Genomic DNA, 14,878 nt, shown 5'->3' with positions numbered 1-14,878 from the left:
ACGGGCTCCTTAAGCTTTTTCTCGCACGTGCTGAACGACCCTGCCGTGGCCTCCAGGTTGCACCGAAGGCCGGCAGTGTAGACAGGGTTGCTGCTGTGTGTGTGTGTAGACTTGCACTCTCCTTTCACTTCCTGGGGAGCTTCTTGCCTGTGTTACAAGCCTGACGGTATAGGGCTAACGTTATGGGTTCTTACCTCTTAAGTGGTATCCTAAGAGACATGGCCTTTTGGTATCTCATTTCTGGGCAATTGTAATAAATGTGTCTTGAGAGAACTTTTCACTGTTGGGTGTAGCCTTTTCAAACCTTCTTTAAAAAGTTGCTACTGTAGATCCTTGCATTGTTTGTTCTCATGATTTAATAGTATGTTTTTCTATACATATGTATGTACATCTTGTGTAAATATATACAAAATCTGTATTTCTATTTAAAAGTTTTTCTTCTTCCTCTAGTTCTGTGCCCTACATAGGGCAGCTTCGTGTCAGGAGCAGCTTTCTTTCGCGGACTCCAAGCTAGATTTCGTACAGCATTGTTCTGAAAGCTGGCTACCATTCCCTTCCTGCCATTGGGAACTCTGCACACTTGAACTTGGGTTTGTGATTCAGTATTACTAGATCATGCTTTCACTAATTCTTTGTATTATGAACCAAGAGAAGTATGGCACTGTTCTGAATTCTAGAGGTGTTTTGTGTTAAATACTAACAATTATGAGCTCTTCTCTCCAACTTTGCAGAGGAAGAGGGAAGTCATGTTTGTGCATGCGCAGTTATATTTTTCCTGAGCTGACAGTATGCCCAGTTGAGTTCTTATGGCTTTCTAGATCTGAACTGCACTGAAGAACTAGATTAAAGCATTGAGAGATTTATATTGTAGCTATTCTTCGGTGGTGGCGAGAACCGACGCTGATCTTTATAAGGCGACTGTCAGGATAAATATTACCTACCAGTGTTGTCCAGGGAGACTGAAACGGAAACGCGGGCTGTTCTTGGAAGAAGTGGAAGCCGAATGTGCGCTCTCCCTGGTGGGGAGCGGGCTGATGTTGGAGGTTGCTGCGGGTTTCACCACTGTTCAGATGTTAACCATTAAGTTGCCATTCACTTTCAGAACTTTGTATTGTTGAACTTTGGATGTTTATATGTCTGCGAAGAAGTGTCCTTTACAAGGAGTTCGTGTCCCCTGAGGTGCTTTTGTGTCTGCGCAGCCGCGCCCCGCCCCCACTCCTGGTCTGTGTCCTTTGTGCGGGGGCGTCCTCCCCAAGTGCTACTCCGGGGAGCAGCTACTCATCCATCCAGCACTGGTCCTGAAACACTTTTCTGCCAGTTCCAGTCAAGTCATTGCCATTTAATAAATGTTGGAAAAAAGGGTAATATATGTTGGAGAGATTTTTTTTTGAGAGTTTTTGTTGTAGTTCTTAAGACTTTTCTTCCCTTGCAGTGCTAGATTCTTCCCTTTACCATTCTACATGTTATCTGTCACTGCCGTGTGTAAGCTGGTGAACCCTGATTAGCTTCATGATGGTCAGGAGGGGAGAGAGAGACTTTTCCAGGTTGCCCTGGGTTGCTGTGGAATGACCGAAGTCCTGCTCTTTTCCTGGGTCTGTGAGACATTCCCGACAGCTACGGCATTCCCTCCCTCAGACCATGGGAGTGTGGGAAGTTACAGAGGACCTGTCAGGGCTTTAAAATGCCCCTTCAACATCTGTGAGCACACAGGCCCAGCCCTAGTCCTCATTCCACTGGGCACGTGGCACACCAGGGCTGCGAAGCAGCAGCTCAGGTTGGAGCTGGAGACCGGCTTGGCAGCTCCGCGGTCACCTGGGGCTGTGTGGAGCTCGAGCTAGTTTCCTGTTTGATTAGTGCCTTATATGATAGTGACCGTGTGGGCTTAACTCGCTCCTTGCCCCCCAATTGATGAAGATGCATACTTACACAATTAATAACTTCAACTAAATTGATCCAAATTTGTAAAAATTTTGCCTATACTAAGGAAATAGCACTTTAGAAGGCATACGAGAGAGTCAAAAGTCCTTGAGGATAGGTTTTTAGGGAAGAGATTCAACAGTGTTCTGTTTATAGTTCATTCTTAAGTTGGTGCTTCTGGAGTGTATGAAAAAGTATTTTTTTTCCTTTCAACTCCCAGTCCCCTAATTCATAATGAGATTTCTCTGATTTTGTTTGATAAACTTGCTTCCCCAGTGGTAAACTACCAGTGTTTCCCACCTTGACCCTTCTCGCACACATGATGGATGGATTTTGATACCAGTGAGGAGAGGATGAGCAGGTTTCTGATTTGTGACTGACCACAGGTAGGTTTTAAGTCTCCCTAAGAGCAGCATCAAAGTGCCACCTACCCCGAGACGGGATTTTGTACAAGGGTTTGCAGGGCGAGGCCTGCCCTCTGAGAGCAGCCCTGGAGCTGCTGGGCGGGGGTGCTGGAGGGTCAGACTGACAACCTTAACACACAAGGCCTGTTAGTCCTTTTTGTGATGAGATTCAAAGTCCCAAGAACCCAGTTGCAAATAATTCCCTCATGGCTTCGTGGTTTGAGGAAAACAAAACAAACCGTAGACCCCCAGTGCACTCCAAGTGCCATATATCTATTTTATTCTTCAGGAAATTATATTTGTTTTTCTTTTACAAGAGCACAACAGGAACCAAAGTAAAAGAGTAATAGATACAGCACTCAGGATAAATCATATCTTTAAAATAATAATAAAAAAATTTACACCTCGTCCTATATCCTGTTAGTATTTTCATAATACGGCCATGATTGAAAAAAACAAAAAGCAAGCATTTACAATTTTTTTGATAGAGATTTTTTTTATGCCAGCAATGGATTAATTGTCGACAAAATTTTATACTAATCAGGCTGATGTAAATCTATTTTGGTAACATCGTATCATTAACAAATTTATTTTGGAAACAGATAAAAATATTGCCCCTTGATAATAAATCTTTTTTTTTCCTTTGAATGCAAACAGCTAGAACACCTTTTTCTTTTCCTTTTGATATTCTAAGACAAAAAAAAATGGTTAATCTTCAGATTAATAAATTAGGTCATTATAATAATAAATTAATTTTTTTTAAAGTTCAGCAACCTCTGTCCAAGTATTTACAACAATACTTGAAAGTTCCTTTACAAAACAGAACACATTTTCTTTTCACATTAAGCATACTGGGTATCTGTGTCTTTCACAACAAGCATTTTAAAAAGAAAAATCAATGCACAAATGGGTAATTAGTATAAAAGTGCTAAGAGCTGTTTGAAAAGTTAACACTATAGTATACAGTCAGTTATATTTGAGGCAAACTACAACAAACTTCCAGCTTATTATGGACAATATTCCAGTAGTTGTTTCAAACAGTTGTTTGAAGAAAAAAAAAAAAATCCAGGAGCTGATTAGTGATGCAGATAAACTGCCATCAATGTTTCTGGCCAGTGAGCAAATTGAAAACCAACAGAGAGCATATCCAAATGAGAAAGAAGATTTTAATAAAGGAATACCTTCTCCACAGCAGGTGTGATGCTGATGCACAAGGCGTGAGCAGACACACCCTCACACGCTCACACACTCACCACACACATCTTTCTTCCCAATTAAACTGCAGGTAGAATGAAATTTTGTCTTCTTAAAAATTTGTAAGTGATCAAAAGCATTGATATGGAATGCCTGTTTGTCTTTGTTCTGGTTAAAATCTCATAAAAATACATTCAACAGGAAAACATAAATTGTATGTGTATAAATATATATGCATATATATTATATACACACGCACACAAATACTTTTGTTTTTTTGAAGCATAAGATAGTTACATAAATATTCCTATAATTGCTAAAGTTTAAGGAGGCATATTTTTTTTTGAGCTTCAACAAAGGTGCTTGAATAATATACAATTAAAATGAAGTAGTTTCTATTTTGTAGAATCAGTATAGAATAAGGAAAAAAAAATCCCCAAACAGTCCTTTTTTAAAAAAGTTTCTTCTTAAGCTAGAGCTTCAACAAAAACTATGAACACCCAACAAGAGAACAAAGCCACGACAGACAATGAAGTACAGCCCCTGGAAATACCTGGTGTCTTTCGCCCTCTGCCTCCTTCCTGCCACGTGGTGGTAAGAAAAACTCCAGTGCTCACATCAAGAAATGACTTAGGTCTTGTTCACCTGCTGACTCTGCTAGGAACTGGCTGATTGGCTTGGAAGAGAACAAAAGCAGCAAAAAGTATAACTGTCTATCTCCTTAACAACCCGCGTTGGAGAAATGCCGCAGCGCATCTCTCCTGCTTCCTCACCGCCCACCGCAGCGGGACCGTATAGACAAGAAACTCGTGGCTTTAGCCCGGGGATGGCTAGCGCCAGGTGCTGGTGCGCTCGTCTGCAGTCCTAAGGTGGCTATGGCAGCCGGGTCGCAAGGCCTTTGTTTTCCCGCTCACTCGGGCCCGAGCTTTGAAGCAACCAGTGCAGTCTTCAAGGAAAAAAAGCTCCTCTGGGCCACTCAACTGCTTTTATTTTAACAGGATTTCTCCCCCATCCCCGAGCCCAGCTGACCAATTTGCCTTCCCAACACCACCCTCCCAACCCATCTCCCCAACCAAACTCAACTGTCCCCGCCCCCAAGTATCTCTACAGCTATATTACAAGCAAATATATCTTAGCAACTTTAAAAACTTTGGTTCTAAGAAAACACTTGGTCAGTTATCTTGAGGAAAGTGGGAATGCTTGTTCTGCACACTGCTGTAGACAGAGCCCATCCCGGTAAGTTCTCAGCGCTGTACATCAAGTCACAATCCAAAACGATCCACTAAGCAAGTGCACAAATTCTAGTTTACTTTTAAAAGCAGATTTAGTCGTTTTCTGTCTTTCAAAACCTCATCGACGTCGCCTTTCTTCACACTGTCTGGTAGAAGTTATCTGCCTGTAGGTGGCTCTGTTTTGGCATGCTGTAGAAGCCACTGAATCTCGCGTCCGGCTCGGCAATTCTTAGCATTCTCTGCGAACTGTCCACGGGGACTCTGCTTCCTTTCTTGCAGTCCACAGACACCAGCTGATTATTTAAGGAAGAAGGCTATTTAATGAGAGGAGGAAAAACCACAAAGAATTAGCTGTTTTATGTATCCTAAGTTAACAAATTTAGTCCCGACTCAAGTGAGGTGATTGGATGTGGAGTCCACACCCTGTTCTAGCACCAGCGGTAGTTTCGTAAGCGATCCTGCCTGACAAAACGGCTTAAAAGTGAACTGTCAATAAATTATGTCAGATGGAGTGGATGAAGGAACTGAGAAAAGAGAATGGTGAAACCACGGAACTATTTTCAAATCGTTGACATGCAGGCTGGCACTTACAAGGGCTGAAGGAGTGGGAGTCACCAGACGGCAGATTTTAAGAGAAACAATGTTAAATCACAGAGCCAGCCCGTCTGTAGCCAGCCACTCCATGCACGTTATGAACTGGTCTCTTTTCCCAGCTTTTCGCTGTGGGGACTGGGTCTTGCCCAGCCCCGTGTCCTGAGCCCGCAGGTGCCCAAACTGTATTTCTTAAAAGAAAATCAGAGGCCGGATAAGCATCTGACAGAAATTTTATATAGAAGAGTTATCTAGGTGGTAAACTGGATTAAAATAATTATTCAAGCTGTTTTCAAATTCTTAAGGGTATATGATTTTTTCTTAAAGAAAAAAGACTAAATGTAAAAAGTAGACTCAGGGTTGGAAAAAGTCATGACTTTTCCCTTTAATGAAAATGAATTTTCTTGGCTTTTAAGATAGGCTGATTTGACAACAAATACATATTCTTCCTTTCTCAGTATGCAATGTGCCCCTTTCTGCCTGGTCTAGTGTTACTTTACAGTCTCTTCAGGATCTTCTGCCACCTGTCCCCCGGTGCTTGCCCTGGATACGTCTCCCTGTCCTTTGGAGTTCTGTATATGCTCAGGACGCTCGAGCGGTCTTGTGGCTCTCACCCGAGTGCTGGCGCCCTCTTTCTAGGTTTCTTTCCCAATTCTAAGCTGATAGATCACTGAGAAATTCAGGTTTTAATTTCTAATATAAACAATGAATCCAGAAGTATTTTTTTTTTGAAAACTTTAAATCCAGGACATTGGCTGTGTGGAAGGTCAGGATTCATTAACCAGTGGGTGATGGGTAGTTCGTCCACTGATTGCTCCGGCCCCGGGCAAGTCCTCTGTAGTGGATGGGCCCAGCTTGCTGTGCATTTGAGCCCGGGAAGACCAAAGCAAAATTTTCACTGGCTAATATAAAAGACATCAAGCAATTTAAGGAAATGTAAGCACGCAAGCTTTCCTAGTTCGGTCACTCAAGAGACAAACTTTTTCAGGACAATACCTTAGTTGGTGTTCGATACCAGCAAAGCAGTGGTATCCACTGTTTCTTCTGATTGATGAACAGGAATGCTATTATAATAGAGAGGCCGATTATTATGGGAACCACAACCGAGGCAATGGAGTCCAGTGAAGAATCTTCGCCCGGATGCAGCCTGTTGTTATCTCTGTAATCTACCTGCAGGTGACCCATGTCTAGGAGAAAAACAGTTAACAAGCATTTATTACCTAAACAAGAATTTTTAAGGATTATTTTAGTTACACTGCAAATGCAAATCAATGACTTGGTTTCATTTCTTCCCAGTGCTTTCAGGCTAAACATGATTCAAATGTAAAGATCCAGAGGGCTCTTACGAGAGGGCAGAGCTCTTAGGGATGGATGTGAGACAGGAAATATGAGGGTGAGAAGGTTAACAACTGGGCAAGATGAAGCTGCTTCTTGCTTCATCCTTATAAATTGACTAAACTAGATTACTGAAAGTATTTTGATTAACATTAACCTATATGGTCTTCTCTAAGATTCGGAAACAGAAACATTAGCTTACCTCCCCGCTTACCAGCAAATAGGAGACTAGAACAAAGTATCTTCTTGGACTTACCATACTAACAGCCAAGACTAATTACTAATGTAACAGTAAAAACTACACCAGCTCAAGAGTTTGGTCTTTTGGTTGATACTGAGCTCTAAGCAAAAATGCCTCCCTCTTCATAAAATTGTTGAAAACTCACTAGGCCTAATAGATCATTTTCCTGCCTTAGTTAATATACTGCACAGGAGACAACATTTAATTTTGTTCTTATGAATGGAGGTCTTTCTGTTCCTTTAAGTCATCATTCTTGCCATAAATATTGCAGAGATCACTAGGTTAACTCTATATCAATCAGGAGCACTCCCTGGAAGTTTCCTTACTTTTATTTTCTTTCAAATAAACTACTGTGTTCAGATTGTCTAAATGCATCAAAGACCAGGTTAGTGAATGATGCAGGAATTACACAATCAAAAAGAGTTGCTCTTAAATTGTTCTGGAAACTGAGCTCATCATAGCACAGCTTTGTGATATTAAGACTGTCTACAGTTTAAAAACCAGATTTTTATTAATAAGCTTCTTCCTCTGTGTGTGTGTGTGTGGGGGGGGCTTGCGGGGATGGAAAGAAGAGGACCTTCCTAGTCATTCTATCCAGTGTAGATGGTAATACTTTACAGGAAGTTGAAAAAACCCTCATTATTTATCAGCATCAAGATAAATACCAAAGGTCAAAATAACATCTTATTGATGAATTCAGGTTTTAAATACACAATGAATAAAGGAATGAACTTTTGCCTTACCACACTCCAAATGATATAGCAAATGGTTTTAGGAATATATGTCATACAAGGAAATTGAAAAGTTAAGGAAAATTTAGTGAAAGGAAAAGGAAGCTTCAAGTCTATTTATAAAATTCAGTCCAGTGCTTAAGTTCTGTTTTGATGCAAAAAGCAGGCCATAAAATTGAGCTTTGGGCTTCCTAGCAGCAAAAGCAAAAGAGGAAACAAATACCATCAACAAGATTACAATGTCATCAACATTAAAAAATAATCTTGCTGGGTGCCTGGGTGGCTCAGGCGTTAAGCGTCTGCCTTCAGCTCAGGTCATGATCCCAGGTCCTGGGATCGAGCCCCGCATCGGGCTCCCTGCTCAACGGGAAGTCTGCTTTTCCCTCTCCCACTCCCCCTGCTTATGTTCCCTCTCTCGCTGTCTGTCAAATAAATAAATAAAATCTTAAAAAAAAAAAATCTTGCTTAGGAGAAGTACAAATTTTCCTGCTACTGACACATGAGGAAATATCCTCCTCAGGGACTTTGTAACAGAGATGCTAAGTAATGCACAGGTCCTCAATATACTGCAGTAAATAAGGCTGTTCTTATGACCAAAGCCCAGCATGCAGAACAGTGTGTGGCACAGAGTAGGCACGAATATTTATTGATTGAATGAATTTAAACGTAATGATAAAGCACAATTCAGTCATAGCAATTATATAAGTAGCCAAAACGCTGGGTCCAGGAGTTTGGCTCCCTGGTTATCTGGCTTGATCTAAAGAAGCATAACCTGCAGACTATCTAGAGTAACAACAGACCATTAATCTCTCAAGCAATAAATATTGCTTCTCCCAAAAGATATAAAAATTGCCTAGCAGTGATTTTGAGAATGTCCTTGGAGTAGACAGGAGGCGGTGTTGAGTCATGGCTAAGAGGAAGTTTATACTCTTGATCAAGAGGTCTACTTTTAGAGAGCGCAATATTGACAGGAACCCTGCCTTGCTTTGTCACTTAACTACTGAGAGACAGAATAATGTGCCTGTTACACAACTGAAAAGGACAGAGCTGGGGGAAAAAAAGCAAGGAATAAACCTGATGAGTGGAAAAATCAGCACATACAATAAACTGAACTCTCATGGAGTAAGAACAACCTAGAAGCAGAGGGTAACCTAATGCACAATTGCTTAGTCCAGAATCCACAGGGACTGAATAACGTATTATTCTTCTGCTCACATACGTACAAATAGGAGAGCTGGCTTTGAAATTCCAGATACCAGGCTCTTAGGACAAAGAACATCTTTCTTTCCATCATCACTAAGTCTCTCAGCATGTGGGGCCAGAAGGAGGCATATTATCCAGTTACCTGCAGACTTACTTAATCATTCTGGGTTAAATATGTTACAGCCAAGCAGGTCTTCCCTGGAGTCCTTATTTGAACTTACTTGGGCTTGCCATTTAAAAAGATACGCAAAGGAAGTTAAAATAAAAAAAAAGGTAGACCACATGTAAGATTACAGAGATCTCATTCGACTTCAGCACTTACCTCTGGGGAGATGGATAATGTCATTTTCACTGGGTGTCGGCCACAAGGGAACCTCTAGGTCAATCTCTCCACGGTGATTCGTTTTCTCAATGGGTATATTGGTTGGTTCTGGGACATACATTTCTAAAAGAAAAGGACATTTTTCATAAGAGATGATGGAGGAGCTACTTACTCTTGACTCTTGTTTCCTCAATCCAAATGGATGGTGCATTCAATCAGTACAATACGTCCTGGGACATGAAAGATCCTGTTTCTGCATTTCTATCACCTACTGCTAGAGAGTCACTACCTTTGCAAGCGCGGGAAACAGGTCTTATGACCATGTAAAAAAGGGAGAGAAAGTTTTCTCCCGCACCAGGGAGAAAGCTCTGCTTTTTCATGTCAAATGGTGTTGGCCCTGTAGTTTTGTGCAAGCTGATAGGGACTGGCTGAATTGGAAGGATTTCTTTTACTTCCCATCAGCTAAATACTATACCTTAATAACGGTTTCTCTTTAATCCATGGATGTTGAATCATTTATATAAAATATATCGCAGGAAGTGAAAAAGTAAAAGCATCTTTCACTCTTTATGCATTTCTTAGGCATTTCCCCTCCAGTCACTTCCCCTAAATGGGAACAGACTGTAGGCAGACCTGACGAGGTGTGGCCTGGCTCAAGTATAAAATGTCTGCTTTGTTACCATTGGAACCATGTGGACTAAAAGAGGATCTTCAGTAAATACAGTTCCATGATCTAACTTGATCACGTAGGCACTCTGATCAATAAGATTCTACAACATGAAACAAGGCCATCTAAGAAGAACAATATTCTTTGTCCCAAATATCAGGGTTTTTTCCCTTTTTTTCTTTTTAAAGCTAAGTTCTAAAAGGGACCAGTTTAAAAAGTTCAGAGTTTTCTTTGGCTCCTAACAAATATATTTATATATCCTTTCTTCATCTGGTTAACATTTTAAATAAATAGTTCTTGAGAACCCCTATTTTCAAAAGGTGACACAAAAGTCTGCATCAGCCATATAGCTCCTTTTGGCCAGATCCTGCCGTATTATTAAACTCATTTTTATAAGGTTACTCAACATTGGTAATACTAAATATTCACTAGTAGCCCAATTGAGTCCAAAATAAAATATATAAAGTACAAGTGATAGAAGTTAAAATAGAACTAACAATCCCCTGCTCACAGTGACTGCCGTCTATCCTGTAGTTACCTGCCTTTCAAGAAGTAAACCGTAAGATGAAGTAGAGAGAAGGGGAAATGACAGGAAGAGAGTGTTTGCTCTGCTTCCGCTGTCTGTTAATGGAGTTCCTGCCTGGGAAGGACGTCGGAGAGGTTAAGTGAATTGCCCAAGATGATGCGTCCAGGAACTGGTAGAGGTGGGATTCAAATCCGGTTCTGTGACGCCACGGCCCGGGTCTTCTGGTGCCCCAGGAATAAAGTTATTTTGGCCTTTGTCCCCGAGTCTTCTGCTTTCTTTCTTAAATACAGCTGACCTTGAACAACTCGGGTCTGAACTGCATGGGTCTACTTATAAGTGGGCTTTATCAGTACAGTACTGTAATTGTACTTTTCCTTATGATTTTCTTACTATTCTCTTTTCTCTAGCTTATCCTAAGACTATAACACCTATAACATACAAAGTATGTGTTAATCGACTCTTTATGATATTGGTAAGGCTCCTGGTCAACAGAAGGCTATTAGTAGTTAAGTTTTGGGGGAGTCATAAAAGTTATATGGGGACTTTCGAGTGCTTGGGGTTTGGCACCTCAGACACGGCAAGGCCTAGACACTTACAGTTTCAAAAAGATACCTAAAAACTCTAGAATTAAAAAGAGAATTTACTGACGGTGTTATTTAGAGAAGCAGGGGCCGCTGGAGTGAAACCAATGACTCTCAAACTTTTCTGTCCTCTCTGAGTCACCTGAAGGGCTTATAAAATGTGCTGATTCTCACAGGTCGTGATTCTGTAGGCCTATGGTGGGTGATTCTGGGGTGGGTGCGTAGGGCATGGTGTTTAGTTCACCCACTGAGAAACCCTGATTACGTGATAGGAATATCCTGGAAGAGTCTGGAAAGAAAAGTGGCCTTGACATTTAGGTGACATCTTTCGACGCCACAGCACCTCTGAGTGCCTCCCCTAAGGGTCCACACAGCACTGAACCTTCCCGTCACAACAGCTCCCCCCGCCCCCCCCCAGTGTCAGGGAACTCAGCAGAAAAGGCCAAAGTGAGATCTATCCACCAGACCTAGCAGTGTAGACGGCTAAGCAGCCAAAGCCCCCACGGAGGTCCCCAGAGCTGGGATCGGTTCTGCTTCACCTCAGGGTCTTCCTGGGTGAGAGCAGCAGAGAAGCAGGCTTGAAATCCTCGCACCGCCTATCTGCACATGCATAGATTGCAACGGAAAGCCCACACACGGCACACCGGACAGGTGAGTCCTCCTCCCCCAGGTGCTTAGGAAGGCTCTGCTTGGCAGCAGTGGGGGAGGTACAAGGGTGCGCCCTGGGTCAGGGAGGGGGTCTCACACGGTGATTAATTATATCACCCCTGTCCACAAATACTTCCTGAGCGCGTCGCTGGTCCACGTGTTGGGGAGGCAGCCATGAGCAAGACCAGTCCTGCCCTTGTGGGCCCCTCCCCGCTGAGCGGCTCACAGCCTGCCCTGGGTACGGGTCTGCTCCACTGACCTCAGTACGGCTCGGACTGAAGTCCAGCTACACCTCCTTCTTCATCACAAAATACTCAGAGCTCTAGTTTGGAGCCCTCACGCCCAAGGGTCATTTCCCTTTAACGTGAACTTACAAGGGACACTGTCTCTGAGCAGTTTTGCCAAAAAGGATACATCTTTTGGCAAAACAAAAACAAAAACAACGATTTGGACAAACAAAAAGAAGTGTGGGAGCTACGCTCTTTCCATGCCTAGACCCAGGGCCTCCACGGCCAAGGCCTGTGTCTGACCCCAACTCTCACATACAGCCCTTCTGGCATTTACTGTCACAGCCCTTCACAGCTGCTGGCATCGCAGACACAAAACTACATCTGGCCAGGCCACGTGGATCACGGGCACGTGTCACAATGAAGACTTACTCCTGTGGTCAAATATGTTCTGAACTTCAGAGGCACCCAAGACCCCTTACTGGGGAAATATTTTACTTTCAGAGGCACCTGGCCAGTTGTAAGAGCCACCTTCCCTGAAATGTCCTCTCCTGGAATATGGGGGGGGGGGGCAGGATGCTTGGGGCTCACAAGCTGAGGCACCATTTTTGGGGAGATGGAACCTGCAGTCAACTGAGGACCAGAAAGCCCAAGTCTGCCAACTAGTGGCATGACCTCGGAGAATCCACTTAACTTCCCCGAGCCTCGGTTTCTTCTGTTAAAATGGGACAAGTACGAACCAGCTCACGGGTTTTATCCTCATATCCTAAGACAGCAGAGGGGGAAAGTGCTTTGTAAGGGGTGAGACTGGCCAGACCGGCAGTCGGTATGTACAGGGGGCAACGCGAGGTGGCAGGAACTATCGAGATGAGAAATGGAAGCCTGGCACTTCGGTGAAGATCCCGGGCTAAGATCACACAGTGAGCCAGTGAGAACAGGGCGGGGACCCACCTTCCTTGGAAGGACACAATCAAATGCAAGGTGGCAAAGCGTGACTGATTGCAAAGTTTGCTTATAGAGAACATGGAGAAATGATTCATTAATAGTACATCAGATGCAGAAAGGAGATTTACAGAAATTAAATTTCAATCCAACAGTAAGTCCTAACTGAGAAGTCCCTGGAGAAATCTTTCATAATGAACAAGGATGTTATATATATATGCACTCTCTCCTTTCTTAAAGTCACAAACCAAGGACAGTGTCTCTTCACCTCTATTCCTAGCACCGTCACCTGGATTTGGGGGCCTTGTTGTCACACACCTGGGACGTCTGCCATGTGGGTTACGGCTGTCCCAGCCTCTGGTCTCCCCCTGCTTTAGTCCCTCCTACACATCCCCTATGAATCCTCCCAAAGCACCTATGTGACCATGTCCTTCACCTGCTCAAAAATGAGCCTCCCCACCCGAAAAAAGGATGGCATCTACGCTCTTCATTTCACTCCAGTCAAGAGAGCCCACCTGTCCTGCAAGGTCTAGCTCGAATCCTGGGGAAGCCTGCAAGACCACTCCCCCTGACAGCAGTCTCACTTGTGAACCGTGTAACAGGGCTGATAACTAGCGTCTCCAATTCACCCTCCCCTTCTCTTTTGAAACCACTCTCATTAGACTTAGCCTCCACACCACTGTGCCGAAATGGCTCTGGTCAGGGCAATTAGGACAAGGCTAAACGACAACGGTTAGTTTGCATGTCTCCTGCGAGGACCTAACGGCACCCCCGGCCCAGGTCCCCCTGGCTTCTGGGTCACAGCTCCCGGGCTCCTTCCACGTCGCTGTGGCTCCTTCTCTGTTTCCTCTGCTAGGCCCTCCTCCCCTGCTTGGTCTCCCAAAGTTGGAGGGTTTCTGGGCTCAGTCATGGCGGCCCTTCTCCACCACACTCACTCCCTGGGGGATCTCGTCACCCAATCCCAAGGCTTACAAACCACTAAATCCTACTGATTGTCCCCTCACAACAGAATCCGAGCCCGGCCACTCCTCCTGCCTCCAGAGCCACGACTGGCGGCCACCTGCATTACTGGGAAAGCCTCCGACTACTCTTTGCCTCCACATCCCACAGTCTATGTTCAACCCAGCACCAGAGACATCCCTTGAAAGGGGAAGTCAGCTTCCCTCCTTTGCTTAAGACCCTCCGATGTTTCTCTCCCACTCAGTAAAATCCTGCCCCCGCCGAGAGACCACAGGTTTCAGCTCCCGGCGGCCTCTCCGCTCGCCTGACCCTCCTGCTCCCGGGGCCCGTCCACACAGGCCTCCGGGCTGTCCTTCAACAGGCACTGTGTGTTCCCAGCCCAGGGCTCTGCCCTGTCTATACCCAGAGGGTTCTGCCTCTTCCCTCGGAGTCCTCCATTCTTCTGGGTCTCCTAAATGACACCTGTTCAAACAAAACCACCGGTTGCTTCTCCTTTGCCCCCTGACTGGCTATGCTTTGCGCCATAGTCCTTGGCCTCACCCTGGGTGCTGTCTCTTTCTTGTTTCTTGTTTGCTACCTGTCCTTCCCCACGAAAACGTGAGCTCCGTGTGGACGGTGTTGAGTTCTCTGCGGTGCCCCCATTGCCTCGGACAGGCTGGTGCACAGCAGGCACTAAGCGAGTCTCTGCTGAATACCAAAGGTCAAGTCTCCCCATTTGTACGTCAGAAGCATCTTACTGGGAAGTTGGGTATGGAGCTTGTGAGACAGGTGGTGCGGAGCAAACCAGCTCCCATGAGAAATACACGGTTTTCCTCGTTCTTCTTTGGGTGACCCTCAGGGATTTCATTTTCCGCCGGGTGCAGTGATAAACCAGCAGAGTGAACATGACTCTCCGTCTGGGCCTTATACTACGCCCACGAGACAAGCAGGAAGAGCACCCAAGTGAAGGCTCAGCCTCCTGAGCGGGCACAACATCCCAGCCTTTACAGGGTCTTGAGAAGTGGACATTTTCAGCAAAAGGTCAATGAGTGCAGACAATGCGACGCCTGGGGCTTAACTGACTGTCCCATTTACGACTGCACGGTGTAGAAGCACGGCTGGCAGGACTCCGAGCTTCCTGCATCGCAGGACACAAGACTCTCTAACATAATGCAGCA

General features: G+C 44.3%; 2 protein-coding genes across 7 annotated transcripts in view; one reads left to right on the top strand and one right to left on the bottom strand.

Annotated features, from left to right (window-relative positions):
• Window positions 1-3,385, top strand: part of FEZ2 (fasciculation and elongation protein zeta 2) — a 43,214-nt gene extending 39,829 nt beyond the window's left edge. For both annotated transcript variants that reach the window (XM_032410288.1, XM_032410286.1), the window contains one exon: window positions 451-3,385. In XM_032410288.1, coding sequence (XP_032266179.1) covers window positions 451-467 — 17 coding nt within the window. In that variant the 3' untranslated portion in view covers window positions 468-3,385. The remainder of the gene's footprint in view (window positions 1-450) is intronic.
• CRIM1 (cysteine rich transmembrane BMP regulator 1) overlaps window positions 2,574-14,878 on the bottom strand; it is a 182,675-nt gene continuing 170,370 nt past the window's right edge. For all 5 annotated transcript variants that reach the window (XM_032410281.1, XM_032410282.1, XM_032410283.1 and 2 more), the window contains 3 exons: window positions 9,171-9,293; window positions 6,335-6,525; window positions 2,574-5,061 (listed from right to left, as the gene is read on the bottom strand). In XM_032410281.1, coding sequence (XP_032266172.1) covers window positions 4,885-5,061; window positions 6,335-6,525; window positions 9,171-9,293 — 491 coding nt within the window. In that variant the 3' untranslated portion in view covers window positions 2,574-4,884. The remainder of the gene's footprint in view (window positions 5,062-6,334; window positions 6,526-9,170; window positions 9,294-14,878) is intronic.

The sequence above is a fragment of the Phoca vitulina genome, unplaced genomic scaffold, assembly GCF_004348235.1.
Source record: "Phoca vitulina isolate PV1807 unplaced genomic scaffold, GSC_HSeal_1.0 scaffold12, whole genome shotgun sequence".
In the NCBI taxonomy this organism is placed as follows: Eukaryota; Metazoa; Chordata; class Mammalia; order Carnivora; family Phocidae; genus Phoca; species Phoca vitulina.
The sequence above is the reverse complement of the archived record's forward strand: the minus strand, read 5'-3'. Positions and strand labels throughout refer to the sequence as shown.